The 18,680-nt window shown below is 43.0% G+C and overlaps 1 protein-coding gene across 7 annotated transcripts in view; it reads left to right on the top strand.

The window, feature by feature from the left end:
- The window catches only part of PLEKHM3 (pleckstrin homology domain containing M3), a 520,667-nt gene that overhangs the window by 242,531 nt on the left and 259,456 nt on the right, over positions 1-18,680 (top strand). For all 7 annotated transcript variants that reach the window (XM_085648873.1, XM_085648871.1, XM_085648875.1 and 4 more), the window contains 2 exons: positions 2,727-2,872; positions 13,411-13,604. In XM_085648873.1, the coding sequence (XP_085504999.1) occupies positions 2,727-2,872; positions 13,411-13,604 (340 nt within the window). The remainder of the gene's footprint in view (positions 1-2,726; positions 2,873-13,410; positions 13,605-18,680) is intronic.

Below are 18,680 nucleotides of genomic sequence, written 5' to 3' on the forward strand. Positions count from 1 at the left end.
TCCCATGAAGGTTTAGAGTTTGAGTCTACTCCCCGTCTCATCAATACCACCCCACAGTAGGATCAGTCTTACTGACTCTTGCACTCAGTAGAGGTGTGTGACCAGACTGTGTACTGAGACATTAATGCACTTTTCGTAGTCTCTGAATTGCAGCCCAGAGACTATCCAGGACATAAAGTAACTTTCTCACTTTGCCTAGACAATCATATAAACAAAATCGGCTTCACAGTTGCAAATTAAGTGGAAAGGGAAGATATAGATCAATACATTTATTGAATTTTTGGTCAAGCACTAAAGACCATTTTCACAATATTATCTTACCTTTTCACATCCGAAACATGTGTTCTATATTTCATATCTACTTAATATATATCTATTTGATATATATTTGGAATTGATGTATGTGAAAACAAAGAGTACCATATTGAAGAAATACACAAATGACACACTTAAGATGACGACCGCAGAAATACAAGTTAGTTTTTTTTAACTAATTGTAGGTGAACTGTCAAGACAGACTCATAATGGTGAATGCTTGACAACATCCCTAAACTATGCACTAACCATAACCCCTAGAACTAACCCTCATGCTGCACCTATCTGTACCTTACTATAATTATAGCCAACCCTATCTTTAACCCTTAACCTGTTTTCAACTGCTAGTTCATGCCACATTGCTATTTTTAAATAACAAAATGTGTACTTACATTAATTATTTGGCTTTTCATTTTACAAAATATAAGAGTCGCTTTCCTTTTTTTATTTTGGATAATTTATTAGCGTATTTACGTTGTGTGAGTTCTTTATATTCTCATGGGCAAACCATGAGTATGAGAAAAAGCAGAGTAATCATCTGTGCAGCTCCACTGTACTACAGGTGGCAGTGGGCCTGGCATGGCACAAAGGTCGATCCCAACTTCCGCTTTAATTCATAATAGGGGTGCACATAGTTTATGTAGTTAGAATTTGCATACCTCAAACCAAATTAAGAGGTGTATGATCATAGAATGGTCGAACCTGAGAATTCTTTCCAATGACTACAGGTCCACTGCAGCTTGTCTTCAGTACACTTTCAAATAAACAAACTCATAACCAAGTTTGGTGCAATAGATTGGCACATATTGCAGTTAGGCTTAAACAAGGAGGCCTTGCACAGTAAGAGGACTTGATGAAGTGGACCTGAACGTCTGCTGTGCCAGTCTACATGTTTCTGCTATGAAGAACCTGTAAAAGATGTAGACCAGCATGGCCCAGGGCTGCGGGCCCATTACACAGATAATAATAAGCACTGGCAAAGCAAGTGAGTCAGTGTACACTGGTGGAGTCATTGATGGACGTCAAGGCCAAATGGACTTTTCAAGGTTTGTGCCAGCAGTTGTGATTCTGCCTCATCCGGTTGTGTGCCAAGCACTTTTGATTTCCTGTGGTTGGTCTCTGTCTGTATCGGCACAGAGGAGCTCAAATAAGAAGGAACCGAAATGTGCCCAGAGTAGGTACAAGTGGTTTCGATTGATTCAAGCATTTCTATCATTGTTGTACATTCATTGTTCTATCTGTTTAAGTTCTCCACCTGTGTATGGCAGTGCTTCATTTGTAAAAAAAAATGTTTTAAAAGTGCCTTGGACCTCATCAGTATGGAACTGCTGCTTGCACCACCCATTGCATCTACCAGCGCAGCCAATGAGAGTAACAACACAACTACTAACCATCACACACTTACAAGTGTGACAATTCAGACTACTCCTGGCCCCCAAAGTTATAAGAATAGCTTGTGCGAGTCACTTTTAAATATATTGAATTGATAAACAAGTGTTGTTATGCCACTGCCTAAATTAGACAAACAGCGCCACCATGTGTCAAACTGTCATAAGTGCTGGTGTTACCAATTAAGTGCTGGTCCCAGCATCGAAAAACACTGGCTCACATTAAGCACTGGTCTATGCGCCTTAGCCTTTGGTATGCATGGCACTGACTGACATGAAATTGGTAATCTCTCCTTTCACTTATATGATGGCAGTGCTCACAAAAACAATTTCCCTAAATATTCGACGACTGGAGTTAGAGTGGTAAATTAGCTCCTCGGACATTTGGGGGTATTCTGTGCTTTACCTCTGAGTTTCAGGAGGAGGATTGGAATACAGGGGACGCAGTCAGACGGTAGCGCTCGAACGATTCAAACACCGGCCACAAGATCGCATCACTTTTTTTTACTGCAAGGCTTAAGGAAGGAGATTCGGACTTCCCATGCACAGGTTTTATTTAACTAATATACAGAGGCAGTTTGTTTCCGAAATATCAGTAGTAATGCAGCTGAGAGCCCAGCTGCACAGTGTTTGACAGTGTTTATACTCGCTCCTCTTATCCCGTGGTTGTGGTGTTTTTTTAAAAGCTCGTTCTTCTCTGGTTCTTCCTTTTCGTTTATTTAGTATCGTAGGCTTCGTTCCAAGGCAGTGGGTTGATTGCATGCAATGTATTTACAAAAAATGACGCACGTGCATTGCCGTCAGTAGCATTACATACAGGTAAAAATGGTCCAACATTGTATTGTGCAATATTTTCTACCCTAGTTGTCAGGCACAAGTCAGGAGTGCTCCCTTGTGCGTATCGTCAGCTTTCCTGGTCATTGCTTTCTGGGTGCCAGTCATCAACTAACTGGTTGTGAGTCCTTCTGCACAGAGGTGTACAGCCAGAACTTCTTTTAATAACTTATTTTCTGTCCTTCATAGGTTGTCAGAGACCCATCGGCCTGAACAACGGAAAAGCCAAGGTGTGCAGCTATAGCGCGTGGTACTACTGCACTACATGCCACGTGGAGGACAGCTTCCTCATACCAGCCCGCCTCGTGCACAACTGGGACACGTCTAAACACAAGGTAATAGAATAGATTCTCTAAAGCTAGTTAGGAGGCATTTTATACTAGTATTTTTTATTTTTACATATTTTATATTTTTTATAACAGAATTTTTGTATCAAGAAAGAACACATTTATTAATCAAGAAGTTGCAGCTTTAATTATAAGATCTTTATTCTTCTTTTTTTAATTTCAAAATGCTTTATTGATTTTCACAGGGTATACAGAAGGCATATATCAAGGTAACCATAATGCATCTCTAGTAAATTTTACATGTGAATTCACGACTGAGGGAAATGCGCCTTTATGGCTAACGTGAGAATAATCACGTCAAACAATTAATGTTTGATGGCATTACTACAAGATCTGTATAATTCTGCATGTCTGTCTAGCTTTAACGATTTTGTACACTTTCCAAAACGTAACAAGCATGGGCAAAGCCAATTGGTCTCGCTTAAGAGACCTATTGGCTTTGCCAGATTTTAGGTCCCGCCTACGCAGCGCACCTGCGATGCTTTGTAGGGGACCTCTTGGAATCTATTCGCTTTTTGCATTGCTTTCAATTGCAACGCGTGCAGGTTTGGCGTTTCCCTTGCGAGAGCGAGCTTTGGCCACATCTGTTTGTAATTATCTTGCAAACAGATGGTGGCCCTGCTCGCTCCCGCAAGGGAAACGCTGTGTGGGTCTCTTTTTTTTTTTTTTGCTCGTCAGTTTCTGCAGGCACACTTCAAATAAACTTTAGTTTACCTAACGCCACACTTTTTGTTTTCGTGGCCCTTAACATGCCTGCTGCTCTCAGGTTACTGCGAAGAGCATTGTGCAGGAACACATAGCAGAGGTTCTGTGTATTTAAAAACTGTGAAGATGTTGCTTTTTTTTTTATTTACCGTGGCGGCCACCTTGTGCATATGTTTTATGCACACAGGTGCGCTGTGCTTTATATTTCAGCACAGCGACCGGTGTTGGGTACGTTGTGGAGGCCGGGCATTTGGGCTTTTCCGGTGCCATTACTGCTGGTAGTGTGCAGCATTTTATCGGCAAAAATAAATATATAAATCAGTGATTGGTTATTCACAAGAGCTTTTCTATGATCAACAATCAATTAATCATGCAATTTGTAGAGCGCACTACATACCCACAAGGGTTCCAAGGCGCTGAGGGTGGGGAGAGGGAGGGAGCTGTTGCTACTGGTCGAACAGCCATGTCTTGAGTTGTCTCCTGAAGGTAAGAAGGTCTTCGGTTTGTCGTAGGATGAGGGGGAGGGTGTTCCAGGTCTTGGCGGTGCGGTGGGAGAAGGATCTGCCTCCGGCTGTGGTTCTACGGATGCGTGGGATGGGAGAGGTCTGCGTGGAAACGTAACTTGTTAGTAATTAGATGAGGTATTTGTAAATGTGTTATTGCAGAATAGGAACGTGGGCTAGTGTACTCGTTGTTGACAAGTTCCACCAGTCCTGTACACTAATTTGCTCTCCAGCAGACCAGTGAGATGGCATATGCTAATCAGTGGCGTCACTAAGAGGGTGCGGGGGGTGCGGACCGCACCGGGTGACACCATCGTATGGGGTGACACCAGGGCCGGCTTTAGACACCGTGTTTGAAAGTTTATTATGCTTTTGAAGCACCTGCTGCAGCGTTTCTTTCCCCCATCAATTACCAGGCCTCACATAAATGTCAAGATAACTCGTGTGATTAATTATCTTCCTGGAGAGAGATCAGCATTTTGTATAGATGAGGTTTTGACTTTTATGTGAAGTTAGTGCAGCGGGTTAATGTGCCTGCTGCAAAGAACGTGTACCAAGTAGATTACAGAGTGCGTATGATGTAAACAGATCTGCAGGTTACTGCTTTCCAAAGAGACATCCTTTTGTTACTTGCAATTTATAACTTAAAGTCCTAATATACAACAGTGAGCTATTATCTTTCATCCTAGAACTGCATACACACCGTAAAATATACATTATTAGAGCATTGATTAATGTTGCAAAAAGGGTTAATTTGGCTAGAAATCGATTCTTATTTTTAAAGAAAACTCCCAACTAGGCTGTTTCTTTTTCGACTCTGAGTTTGTGCTTCTCCACACCAAGCACTATTAAACTATACTGCCTACCAGTATGGATGACATGTGACTCCTACACTTTTAGTTCTTTGGCTTATGTAACATTGCCTATAAACTGATTTACACACGTATGATTGATTGTCTCTGTGTAATGTGTGTGTGATGCAAAGTGCTCGGACACCCTACACTGGTATGAGTGGTGCTGTATAACTAATTCAATGCATCTGAGAGGGTGTGGTTATGGAGACTTGGTCACTGTTAAAGGGTGCTAGTGAGAGAATCCGAGGTGGAGGTGGTCATTGGGGGGGCGCCAACAAACATTGTCGCACAGGGCGCCACCAGCCCTAAAGCCGGCCCTGGGTGACACGAATCTGGTTACGCTGTGTAAGTGTAACACAGCTCTGCAGCCTTGCCTCTGACTGCTTTATAATCAGGACTCAGAGGAACAAATACTGCAGTGCACGCCAGCGCCACGCACTCACCACCTACTAGCATAGTGGTGATGGTGCGATGCGCGGCGGTGGCGTACCCAGTTTGTGGGTCCCAGGGCCGTCAATCTTATAGCGCTACCAATGACGGCCCTGGGCCAGCCCCCGCGCTGTGCTCCTCTGACGCGCACCATCACCACGTGCTTAGACTGCGTGAAGACAGAGACAGTCTCGGCAGGGGAGGGCTGCTGGGCGATTTGCAGAAGCAGAACCCATACGGTAGGGGCCCAGCCACCACCACAGTGAAGTCTTAAAAGGTAAGATGTTTCGTGCTGCTCGTAGTACCCGGAAGACCACACACACTGCAGTTACAGTTCATGTAACATTACAGTGATTCACCTGGAGTCAGCTTGGATGCCCCTGGGAAGAGATGCATGCATGAGGGCTGCTGTCTGACAAAGGCAATGTCACCCACTCACGAGTACCCCTGCATCCACCCACTCACAAGTGCACCTGCATCACGTGCTGATAGGTACTGAGAAAGGTCAGGGCGGTTGCGCCACTGTGCCATGCACCTCTTGTTATTAAACTACCCACTGTAAAAACGTCATGAAACGTATGCCTTTTAAACGTAAACACCGCATACCTAAGGGGTTTATGGCGTGAGTAAACACATGCATATAAGGATTTTCCAGCAAATTTCAAGTCAGTTTATTTACTTTTGCTGGACCTATTAAAACGAGCGTTGACAAAGTCAGCAAGTCTGACTAGAACTTGCTAACGTATGTAAACAGAGGCATGCATAAACGAACACAGACAATGTATGTGGTCTCTCAGTGGAGCATGATTCTTTCTAGGTCACCCCAGACTGGACATTTTTTTATGCAGTTTTTTTATAGCGTGAAACTGTCCCAAGGGCATTAGTGCACTTAACAACAAAACCATACTACGTACACATTTTTTCATTTTTTAAGCAGCGAAAGATTAAGTGATTTGCCCACAAAAACTGCTAAGCCTAGACAAGGATTCAACCCCTGCTCCCTAGGTCAGCAGCTCAGTTCCACTAGGTATTCACCCCAACCCCATCATGTGGCAAGGCACTTGCACTGTAAACTGAGGAACAAAAAGAAAAGCAGCACCAGATGTTTAGGACAAAAAATCCAGGGCACAGACAAAAATACAAACAGAAAGTGACAGGTTACACAGAGGCACCGCACAAATAGTCTGTCTGCATTTGTGTTTCCCTACCTGTGGTTGCATGCCTTAGCAGCAAAGCGTTTCCCAAACTGTGGCTCAGGACCCACTGGAGGGTCGAGCTTACTTTTGGTGGGTCTTGAAAGTTAGTCCGAGCAATATATAAAGATGCTTGTAAATTCTGTATTTATCTTGTCACATTTCCTATGCTTTAAAGATAGAGGACATGACCTGACATTTGACTTCTGACAAATTGCTTCTTATGTTTTTTTCAACGTGAAGGATTGGTATTTACAAACTTCTCTCACGTTGTGGTCAGAGAAAGTAAAGTGAATTATATGACAATATTGCCAGGCACAGGGAGTGCGAAAGGGAAGGCCATAATTTTTTGTAACCCACAACAAAATGTAGATACCTGTAAATTAAATGTACACATTCACCTGTGAGAAAACCAAGCACAAAGCCCATTTAGTTCTGAAGAGTTATGGAAACACAGATTTAAATAGGGTTAAAACAAATCAGAACACGCAACTCATTGATGCACAAATGATGAATGGTCACAGAAACCCAAGCTCCACACATCATCATTTGTCACCAATATAGTTTTATCAGTAAAACTGAATGTCTGTGCAAATTTAGTGGCCATTTCAATGGGCAAACTAAAATGACACCCAAAGAAAACAAACAATAAGAATGGGGTTTTGTGACATCTCACTGAGTGCAGTGGGCACAGTGTGGTTTGGTGACATAAGGCCACAACAAGGAAGCATTTTATTTTCGGAGATGAGTCTGTGTGCATTGGGACGTTCAGCTTTAGAACATGACGGATGCCAAGCATATAATGCTGCATGTCTGCACGTGCCTCCACAATAAAGCAACATGTTATTGAGCAGACATTGCCTCTGGGAGTTTTTTGGCGCCCCAAGGTAAGACCTTCCTCCTGATGACCTAAACAACACGAAGAAAAAACCTTCAGCAGAAGGCACAAAGATTTTTATATGGCTCAATACATACATGTGGGCCCTCTTCCCACCCCTCGGTACTCACTGTGGTTCATGGGGTTATTCTCAGGTGATGCCACCAGGTGCAGGTAGGCGGTCCAAAACCCTTCTATGGCCTTTGTAAATAGAGGACCTAAAATTAACAAACGTTACTAAGGATTCTGTATGGTTCCGTTATTTGCCAACTGTGTCCACTAGTGGACTCGGAGCGGAGGAGGTCCATGCGGTAAGTCGTGATGGGGTGACACCATGAGTTACCCGCACCGGGTGACACCAACCCTAGTGACGCCACTGATGCTAATAAGTTTGCAGAAGTTCAGCAAACTCTGATACCCTACACCCTTCTTACACAGACAAGGCAAGAAAAGTAAAGTGAGTGACATAAGCAGCTAACACTGTGAACAACTCTGAACACAATACTGTACTGTGGCACTATTATTTTATATTCCCTTACTACGTTTTCTCAGTCTAATAGGGACATGTGAACACAGGGAATGTTCATCCATTCATTTTTAAATCATTTGCTCACTTCCATTTGAAGCATAATTAATATTCAGCATCTGCGTCAATAGGTACCCACAGATTAAAGCTACGGCGGCGGCAGGGAGTGACAAAGCCCGGTATGCACACTCTCCAAGGCCCTGCCACACACACGAGATGCGAGGCTGGCCTCTTCCCCCCTCCTGGATCAGGATTCCCACTCAGCGGCCATGCTGTTTGCTCTCTGCACCGTGGCGAGCATCTCTAGTGTGCTGTTAATATCAATGAAGAGACGATTTTGGTCTCCCAGTAGAGGAAAAAACGCCTTCCTATTAAGGAGCACACATTCCAGGAGGGCGACCCTTTCTCGGAAGACAACAAAGACCTCTATTTCTGCGATAACATTATATTCGACTGTGTTGTACACTATTTTGAGACTTTCATGAAACAATGAGTGCATTTTAACATGACACTCGTAAAACAGGATTAGTTTCAACATACAATCACAACGCTGGCTATACAATTGTTTTCTAAAACAACGCCTGTTTTGTAAGTTCATCCTAACTTTTTCGCTGTTTCTAGTCAGGGTGAAAGGATACCCGACCATGCGTGCACGCTCCATTTCAATGGACCTAGACGACTGCGACATGTTATTTCATACACAGATGTTCCAAAGTATTTATCAGCACTCGTCGAATTTATAAAAAGACAAAGCCAAAAAGTGAAAATGCACAATTATTGTCGACGTACCTGTGAATGCAAAGCGCGGAGCTGCAGAGTGATGGAACCGTACAGTTGTATTTTTTTCCTCGAGAAGAAAAGACCGCCGAGAGATTGAAAACAGGGAAGCACTTTGTTTGACTATCCCAGCCTGGAGAGCATAACCAGCGTAACAAGCATTGGCATAGCCAATAGGTCTTGCCTTTGGGACCTTATAAGTGTTTAGCCATGCAACAGTTGATGTTGTTGCACCAAGGATATTATGCTGCATAACTAAATACTTATAAGGTCCCAAAAGCGAGACCTATTAGCTATGCCAATGCTTGTTTAGTCATGTTGCTCTGTAGCATAGGTTAGAACACAAAATGTGAGTTGGCTCACCTACAAAGGTGTGTGTTTTCTTTTTCTTTTGTGATCCGAGGTGGATCTGTAAATTAATTTAGAAGAGGGGCACTTTTTAAAAACATAACGCAAAAGCACTTTTGAAAAATAAATGAAATGGATAAGCTTGTAGGAGCAGAGTATGGGGGTGATGCAACATGGTGGGTGGGAGAAGAAGCAACAGGAGCGAGAGAACATGGTTAACGGGAGAAACACATGAGGGAAAAAGAGCAACATGGAGAAACCCACAAGCGTGAGGGAGCAGCATGGGCAAGGGAGAGCAGTGTGGAAGTGAGAAAAGTACACCAGGGAGACAGCTGGGAAACACATACACTCGCATTAAGTGCTTAAACTAAAAGAATTAAGTAGCTCCCTAAAAGCGAACAGAGGAAGCATAGGAAAGCCGTTGAATAAGTGACAATAAGGCCAACCAGTGATAAACAATGGGTGGGCTGTAAGCGCCTGTAAGTTCTGGGTAAGCCCACAAAATGTCTTTTGCAAATGACTTGATCTCAAATTTCTTTTCAAAGTCAAATAACTTGTTCTGTCTCAGTGCTGAAGATCCTGCAGTTGGTTGCCTTTTGATGCAGAAATCAATATGTAATTTAGAATGAAGACTGATGTCAGATTCTCATGTTCTTTGGAATGCATACAAAAACCTCAGATACGGTCATGCCGGGGTCCAATTGTGAGCTTGCAGCTTTTACTTTATGGGGGTCTTACATTCCAAAGCTACCTCCGTATGCAGGGATGTCCTTCCCCAAACTCAGGTGATCTCCAGGTAGAAAATGAAAACGCGCCCAAATGCAAGTTGTCTTGTATTCTTGTCTCTTATTAGATTTTATTAGCTACCTCTTCTGTAACGTTGTGTTTGTCACAAAAAGGTTCTGACCCGGACAATCATTCTCTGATCATTTAGTTTAGTAAGTTGTTTACCTTGTTGTCCAGACCGGTTTTAGCTATCTGTTGCCGAAAGACCTCTTGTGGACCATACCAAAAACGTAAGTGGGTTAGAGCAGCCCAATTGTTTGACTTTCTTGACACTTTAATCTGCTTGCCTCCTATTTATTGCTTTCCTTCCTCTTCGTGTGTTTACTTCACTGAAGCAAAGCTTCTTTACAATCATTTTGATTGGATGACTTGCATTCTTCCACTGCTCTCATTCAGGGAACTACTTCCCTCTTAAAATACTGTGCGCACATGCTCTGCATTGCTTCTTCTCCAACAGCTCTCAATTCATCTGTAGCCCCCCCCCCCATTTTGTCTTTTTAAAAAAAAAAAAAAAATTATTCCTCGCATGACTCAAGTTCCTCCGCCCACTCCCCATTGCTCCTCTGTTGACTATTCCCTTGCCTTCGCCTCCATTTCTCCCACCTCTCCCATTGCTCTCCATAAAACATTTTTTTTTAATTTTCATTTATCAGTTTGCTGCTGGACCACTCTGTTTTTTAATGTACTTTCGCACACGTTTAAATATATATTTATTTTTTAATTTACTGTTGCAAGTGGTGCAACCATGTTGGAACGATAAATAAAAACTAAACAAAAGGGCGCCCTAATCATGCCATATGCGAATAAGCATGTACATGTCTTTGTCATCACGCTAGGCTGCCATATCATCTTGACAGGTAATCGCATGCACACGTATTTGCGCTAGGGGTTGTCTCACTTTTTTTTTTATCTTTGATGATAATGCACAGCATCGGCAAAAACACTGGAAAAGCCACCAGGTTAAAAGTGCGAGACCTATTGGCTTTTTCGATCTACTGGCTTTTCCAATGATTGTTTTTGCGATTATTTTCCGGCCCTATGTGCTTAACTTTAATTGCAGGGTTTTCAATAGGACTTTATATATTTTTACTTCCAATGTGGCTTCTCTCAGCTGCAGTGATGTTTTGCAAAATTCAGCATTATTAGGACTTTTGAAAGACAACATTGCTGAAAGCTGAGCTCATTTAAGTAGTTTTCACACCACTAAGGAAGAAATTTCAGCTACACTTGCACCAATAATGGAGAAAGGGTTTTGAGAATGTGTTATAAAATTCAGGGGGGGGAAGCCATCTAAACCACATGCTTTATCAAGTTTAGGATGCTTAATTGCTGCTGAGCAGTAGCGGCGGGTACTTTTAGCAGGGAGGGTAGCGGACAAGACACAAACCCACACAAACACTGACTCACACCCATGCAAGCACACACACATGCACACATATATACATTCACAACACTCTCTCCCAAATATTCATTCACGCCCCAAACATTAAAAGAGAAATTGCACTTCCATGCGCAGCTCTGTCTCGGAGATCCCAGGAGGGTTTAGACTGCAGCCTCTGCCAATAAGGGAAGGCAGAAGCCCTCACTCGTCACGGAGTGGGATGGGGTAGTGAGACTGCTGACCCCACCCCGCTCTGTGATGAAGTGTCGCTGATTGCCACTCGGCACTGTGCACTTCAGGGCCCAGATATCAAGCGCCCAGGTCTGAGGCAATCAGTGATGCTCCCACTTGTCACGAGGAGGAGGAGGGCCTTGAGGTGCTTTGCCAGGCTGAAGAGGTCACGCCCACAAGAGCAGTGACATCATCAGCCCGTCAAAGTTCAGGTCATGCAACCAGGAGCTTGCGCAGTTAGCGCATGTCTGGCTCCTGGCTTCCTGACCTGAACATAAAGCGTGTCTGTCAGGCTGACCTTTGCTCAGCCTGACAATCTTCTTTTTGGACAAAATGTGTGACGGGGTGTGGCCCCTCAGCCCATTAGGATGAGCCACCACCGCTGCTGGTGAGACTTCTTTATCTGCACTGTAGGTAGCAAGAAGGCATTTGTGTTCCTGTAGCAGAACTGGCAAAGACAGGCTAGCAAAGAGAGTAGAAACATCAGTACAGTAATGTCTTCTGAGTATGACTCCCTAACTAGCCTATCAAAGTCTACACATGTCCAACTAATATTGTCATGACTTAATAAATTGAGTCTGTCCCTTCTTCAGAATTAATTACCACAACACCTCAGCCTTTCTGAGTCTACTATTGGAAAGCAGATTATTGTATCTTTTTCTCCAACTCCAATGAGTATCTTTATCTTTTGTAAAACTTGCTCAGGTTTTAGATTTATAAAATCGCCGAATGCATGCCTAGCCCATTGTAAGTAAATCATGGGGTGGATAAAAGCAGGCACAATTACGTCCCTGCATTTTAAGTTGTTTCTTAAGCTTTGTGGACTTCAGAACTAATGTTTTTCCCTTGCAGCACAGTAGCTGTTTTACACCAAAGCTGTGGTTGCAGAGCACCTAACAAGACATACGCTTAGCCTGCTCAACTCAAGGAACGGAGTAATTTCCCTGTCTAAATTCGCATTGAATTTAAATTTCGTTAAAGAATGTGTTAGACCTCCAGCATATAGTCAAAGAGTCAGACAAAATTACTAAGATGTAGCCAGACAATGGTATTATCCAGGCGATGGTTTCTTACCAATCTAACGATTCAAGCCTCCAGGGTAATTTTGAAATCCCCTCCCATAGAATGATATCACTTACTTTTCTTACGTTTCTTTGTGGTAAAGACTGGGGCGAAACACAGGCCCCTGCTGTGTAGAGGGCCTCCAAACCATAAGGGTACCCCAAATCCTATTCCGCCCAAAGGCCAATGAATTTCTGTGAGATGTGGGGAAACTCAGGAGATGCTTTACATGCTGCAGGGAGGGGCACACATTATATAACATAACCATAACGTGTATTTGTAGAGCGCACATGCACCCAAAATGGTACTTTGGCGCTGAATAACAGATGTTAATTGTTACCCTACTGGGCATATATACACTTGAGCATTGTCTAGTACTATGTGCATTTTGCAGATATATATCGGCAGCTAGCATGTCTTCTGCAATGTTATAATGTCCGCATTTTCTTTGTTCAGAACGCTGAATAAAGAAGAAATATAGAAAACCTAAAACGCTTAATGGTAGTAATGATCCCTTTAAATTTCCAGGATACTACCTTAACAGTAGGCGTAGAGACCATTCAGGTGGTTTAACAAATATGTTTATTTTTTTAAACTTAAACTGCAGAATTTCCATGTAACACATTGCCATTGAATCAATGGATATTGCTGATTAATTTGCGGCACCTACTGTGCAAGTGCAAATCATAGACTTTGAATGTTTGCCTGTGACAGAATTTTGTGTCAAGAACACAAAAGATATATTTGCTTGAGAAAATCATAAACAAAACCTCCATGATTTTCGGTAGAGTAAGAAAAGGGCTGGGAAAATGGAAGCATATCTAACATCCTAAAATCCTATCTATATCTTTTAGGTGTCCAAGCAAGCAAAGGAGTTTTTGGAGTACGTACAAGAGGAGCCGTTAATCGATATACAACAAGAAAATCCAATGCTTTACAGGCACGTCGAGCCGCTTGCACTTGTTCTACGTCTAAGGCAGCAGCTGAAGTCTCTGCGGGCGTACCTGTTCAGCTGCAGAGCAGTGGTGGCAGAAGACCTCCGAAGGAGGTGGGTTGATCATACTTCGAACAGCATTAGAATTCATATTTTTTAATTATTCCATACAAAATGTGCTTTTTATAGAAGGTCATTGGAGACCTTGAAATGTTGCAACCCTAAATCAGATTAGATCTTAAAATGTGTAAACAGCATGATCAATGTTTGCCTTCTGAAGCTATTACTATGTGTTGTCAGTGGACCAGCAACAGTGACACAGGTGTTAAGTCCTGAAGGGGCCATATCCATGCTCCTAAATTAAATATGTTTGTGGTCAGTGGTATTAATTTACCAGCTAAAGGTCTAACAATGTCAGTGTTTGCGTAGCTGCTGAATTATTTAGAATACATGTTTGGCCAGTTACATCATTGATAACTCATCTGATTTTGGAAATATGTGATCCATCTGACTTTCATTTTTTAACACTGTGGGTAAATGTTGTTGACAACATTTCTAAATGTAATGCACAACTGTATTCCACAGCAGGCAGTAATCCGGGTAGAGAAGTAATCTCAGCAGAGTTATCATGTGCTGCTGTGGTAATTGCAACGAGGGCTCATGATTTTCTCATTTGGCATTATGATTTAAAATGTTTCCTTTTGGTCTTACTCAGGTCATAACAGTGATCATGACACTAGTGTTGCACTCCTTCCTGAAACAAGAGTGGGTTAGCTTAGTCAATTTACGCAGATCATATTTGCCGATGTATGTTTTTTCTGGTCCATGGAAAATCAGTTTGTGATCAGAAGCTGATGATATGTCTTGCCATCTGTTATGCTTATGGACAAACTCCAACGTGCATTCGCTGGGCACCACCTTACTTTCAGGTTTATGAAACTCTAAGGCAGATACTTTGATCCTTTCACTCGTTACTGCGAACCTGCCTTTTGCCACCTTCACTTTTGAGGGAAGGTTTTATTTGGCCCAATATATGGTTCGTCTTGGGTATCATCTGGTTGTCATTAGGGCTGCTAAAGGATCTTGGGTTGGTTGCAAGCAAATGCAGACTCAACTGTCCACCTGCTAGTTTATAAAGACCCCATTTTATTTCTCCGTTTCCTTCATGGGATCTTCTGTTCAACTTCTTCTATCCCATGCCCATGGCTGTGGTCTCATACAGAAGGTAGACTCCCCTTCTCACTTAGCTGATGGGCTCCACCTAATCTTATTGCCTTCTTTTTAAAATTTCCTAGGATTTGGGCGGATCATTACTTCATCTTAGTGGTGATAAACACTTCTCATATTAGGCCATTACGCAAAAATCTTTTAAATACACTGTTTAAAAATTTCAGCTCCCTTCCTTAAACAGATGATCAGTGTGAAGTTACTCTGGTTTTACAAATTGGGCCCTTCCCATAGTGGAGCAAATTGCACTTTGAGAGAAAAGAAGCAGAATTTAATGTAATGCTTCAGAGGCTGAATCATGAAGTTAGGAAGGCTGAATGTAAATAGTGCACAAAGTACTCTGAGATAAATAAACCACATCACAAAGTCAAACAAGTTGCTTATAAATAACTGCTTCGAACTAATCGCTCAGCATACTAAAATGATTACCAACATTTCTACGATGCCATAGCATTTACTTCTTAGAGAAGGTTAAGACCATATGTCATCTATTTCTTTCATATTTCACTATACTAATTCAACACTAATCCTTTCTGGGTTCCGTAGTAGCGTGCTACTCGCTGATAAAGCGCTTTGATGCCTCGTCAGGGGTAGTAAGCGCTATATAAATGCAATTACAATACAATACAATTTATTCAGCCTAATCAAGCTCCAAGCGCAGCAGTATTCATAAAGAAATGTTGCCCACTCTCAGGTGATATTTCCACTCTCCTTCTGAAATGCAAATCCAGATCGCTCTAAGACGCTGTACTTTTTCACTTCATTCGAATGGAGTGTCCAGCAATAAGTACATTTATTCTCTGTATTTTCAGCATCTCCCATAACGTAGGAGTTGTACCCAACAAATTAAAACAGGGTATAGTGAAAGCAATATTTATTTTAAATTAATCTCGAGCCTGAAGTTTATGCCACCCATCGCACATAAGGTGACTCCCAGCAATAGCTAAGATTCTTGAATACACTTTTGCTAAGTAATTTCCGTTTTCCTAAGAGCCTTATCTACCATGGATACCCGGAAAACTGTTCTCTTTTCAATGTTTGGCGCCAATTCTGCCAGTGTTCTTTTAACTCCAGTACCCCGGCTCCCAATTCAGAGCAAACTCTCTTACAAAATACACATTCGTATCCGTGGTGTAGCTCCTGAGTCCTTTCAATTTAAAATCTGTAAATACCAACCTGCCCGATCCTTGTGTTCCTCCTTTGCTCCCTTTTGACCTAGCCTCGTTTTGAATGATCCAAATTGGGTGCTAAAGCTTCTACGGTTTTGTCCCTCTCTTGTTGAGAGTCTCATCCTATGGAATTGATTAAACATCTCTTCCCTTCCTATGTTAAGGAAAAAACTAAAAGCTCTTGTCACATATCAAGTTTGAATTTGAATTTATTTAATAGGTGCTTTCAGCATCGGAGGCTGCCTTTTGCACGCACAAAGCCCACCAAAAATATCAAAATATTATACAAAAAGATATCAAAATAATGACTTACAATATTTATACAAAAGAGAAGAAATAAAAATGGAGAAAAATGTCGTACATAATAATACATAGATGCTTCATCTGTCTGTGCATACAGGCGTTTTTCTCTACGTTACCTGCTTTTCACAAGAAAAGCTTGGTTATTTCTTATGAGAGATCGCTCAGCAAGAAGATCTCCATCGCTCTCCACTTGTTCTTTGTTTAATAAGCTTTTGAAAGTGTGTCCCCAAATTTTGGTGTAGGACAGTTCATCGTGTTTAATGGTAGCATACTGCTTCATGCTAAAGCAAAGAGTCTCCTTTCTCTATGAATTGTTAAGTTTGGTAAGTATGGCTGGACAGCCTGAGTGGTGCTGAAGAGGCCTGCTTGCCTATTGGTTTAAAGGTGTCGAGTGCTTTCAGTTTCCTTTCCAACTCCAATATGGTCATTTTTAGGTTGAGCCTAGCGGCAGCGCGCATACTCTGCTTGCTCTGCGAGACTGCTGTAGTAGAGTATGGAAGGGAAGACAGCGCACATTCTCCGCCCATATTTTGCATTAGCTTGAGTCATTATCTTTCGTAAATGCTGCCTTCGGTTTCACTATTAGGCTTGTAGTCCCTCCTTAGTACGGCCTTGTCTTCATTTGTAACCTCCCATGGCTACTGGCCCCTTTACCTCGGCTGTTACACTGGACCTGTTATTTAGTCTGTAAGCCCTATTTACTTTATTGAGTTTCCCTTACTGTAGGCCGAACATGCGCTGCTTCAGCTGAAACCGCTCATGTTTTTTTAAGCAGCACGACCGCCCCCGTAACACCGGCGCCCGCTTTCGATCACTTTAACCCTGCATTATCTCGTGTCTGTTTCAACCTCCCCAAATAAAATGGATTTAGAAATGATTAGCGAATTACGTCAAGTGAATTCCAGGTAGCACATAATCGTGTGCAAATGGGCTTTAAGCTGACAACCGCACATCTGTGTTACATGTCATCTGCACTAAGGCCACCTGACAGGGTTGTTTTCAAAAGCCTGTTTTATTAACAACAACAGCACCACCACTAATACCACCACCATCACCAATACCACCACCACCAATACCACCACCACAAATACCACCACCAATAATACCACCACCAATACCACCACCAGTACCACCAATATCACCACCACCAATAGCCTCAATACCAACACTACCAATACCATCACCACAACCAATACCACCACCACTATGCTGCAAAAACGGCCCTGCAACAAAAACGCCCCCCAGGGCCCAAAACCGGCCCCCACCTGTGCGGCGCACCAGGGGATTGCCTGGTGCCTGCTACGGCCAGTCCACCCCTGCCACCAATATCACCACCACCAACATCACCAATACCACCACCACCACCAATACCACTGCCACCACCAATACTACCACCACCCCAATACCAATACCACCACCAATGCCACAACCACCCCAAATACCACTACCACCACCACCAATACCACCACCACCAATACCACTACCACCACCACCACCAGAACCACCACTGCCACCACCACCAGTACCAATACCACCACCAATACCACCACCACCAATAACATCACCAATGCCGATACCACCACCAATACAGCCACCACCACCAATACAGCCACCACCACCAATACAACCAATAGCAACACTACCAATACCACCACCACCACCACCAATACCACCAGCACCAATACCAGCAACACCACCAGCACCAATACCAGCAACACCACCAGCAATACCACCACCACCCCAATACCAATACCACCTCCAATGCCACAACCACCCCCAATACCACTACCACCACCCCCAATACCACTACCACCACCAATACCACCACCACAAATACCAATACCACCACCAATACCACCACCAATACCACCACCAATACCCCTACCACCAATACTACCATCAACAATACTACCACCACCATCACCAATACCACTACCACCACCACCACTAATACCACCACCAGCACCAATACCACCACCACCAATACCACCAACACCAAACCACCACCAATATCACCACCACCAATACCACAACTACCACCCCCACTACCACCACCAATACCACCACCACAAATACCACTACCACCACCACCAATACCACCACCAATACCAATACCACCGCCAATACCACCACCACCAATACCACCACCAATACCCCAACCACCAATACCCCAACCACCAATACCACCACCAACAATACCACTACCACCACCACTAATAACACCACCAGCACAAATACCAACCAGCAGCACCAATACCACCACCACCAACACCACCACCATCAATACCATCACCACCAAAACCAGTACCACCACTACCAGTACCTCCACCAATATTACCACCACAACCACCACCACTACCACCAACACCAATACCACCACCAATACCAACATCAATACCACCACTTATACCACCACCACCAATATCACCACCACGACCACCACCAATATTACCACCACCACCAATATTACCACCACCAGAACTACCACCAC

Source organism: Triturus cristatus, chromosome 3_2 (assembly GCF_964204655.1).
Source record: "Triturus cristatus chromosome 3_2, aTriCri1.1, whole genome shotgun sequence".
In the NCBI taxonomy this organism is placed as follows: domain Eukaryota; kingdom Metazoa; phylum Chordata; class Amphibia; order Caudata; family Salamandridae; genus Triturus; species Triturus cristatus.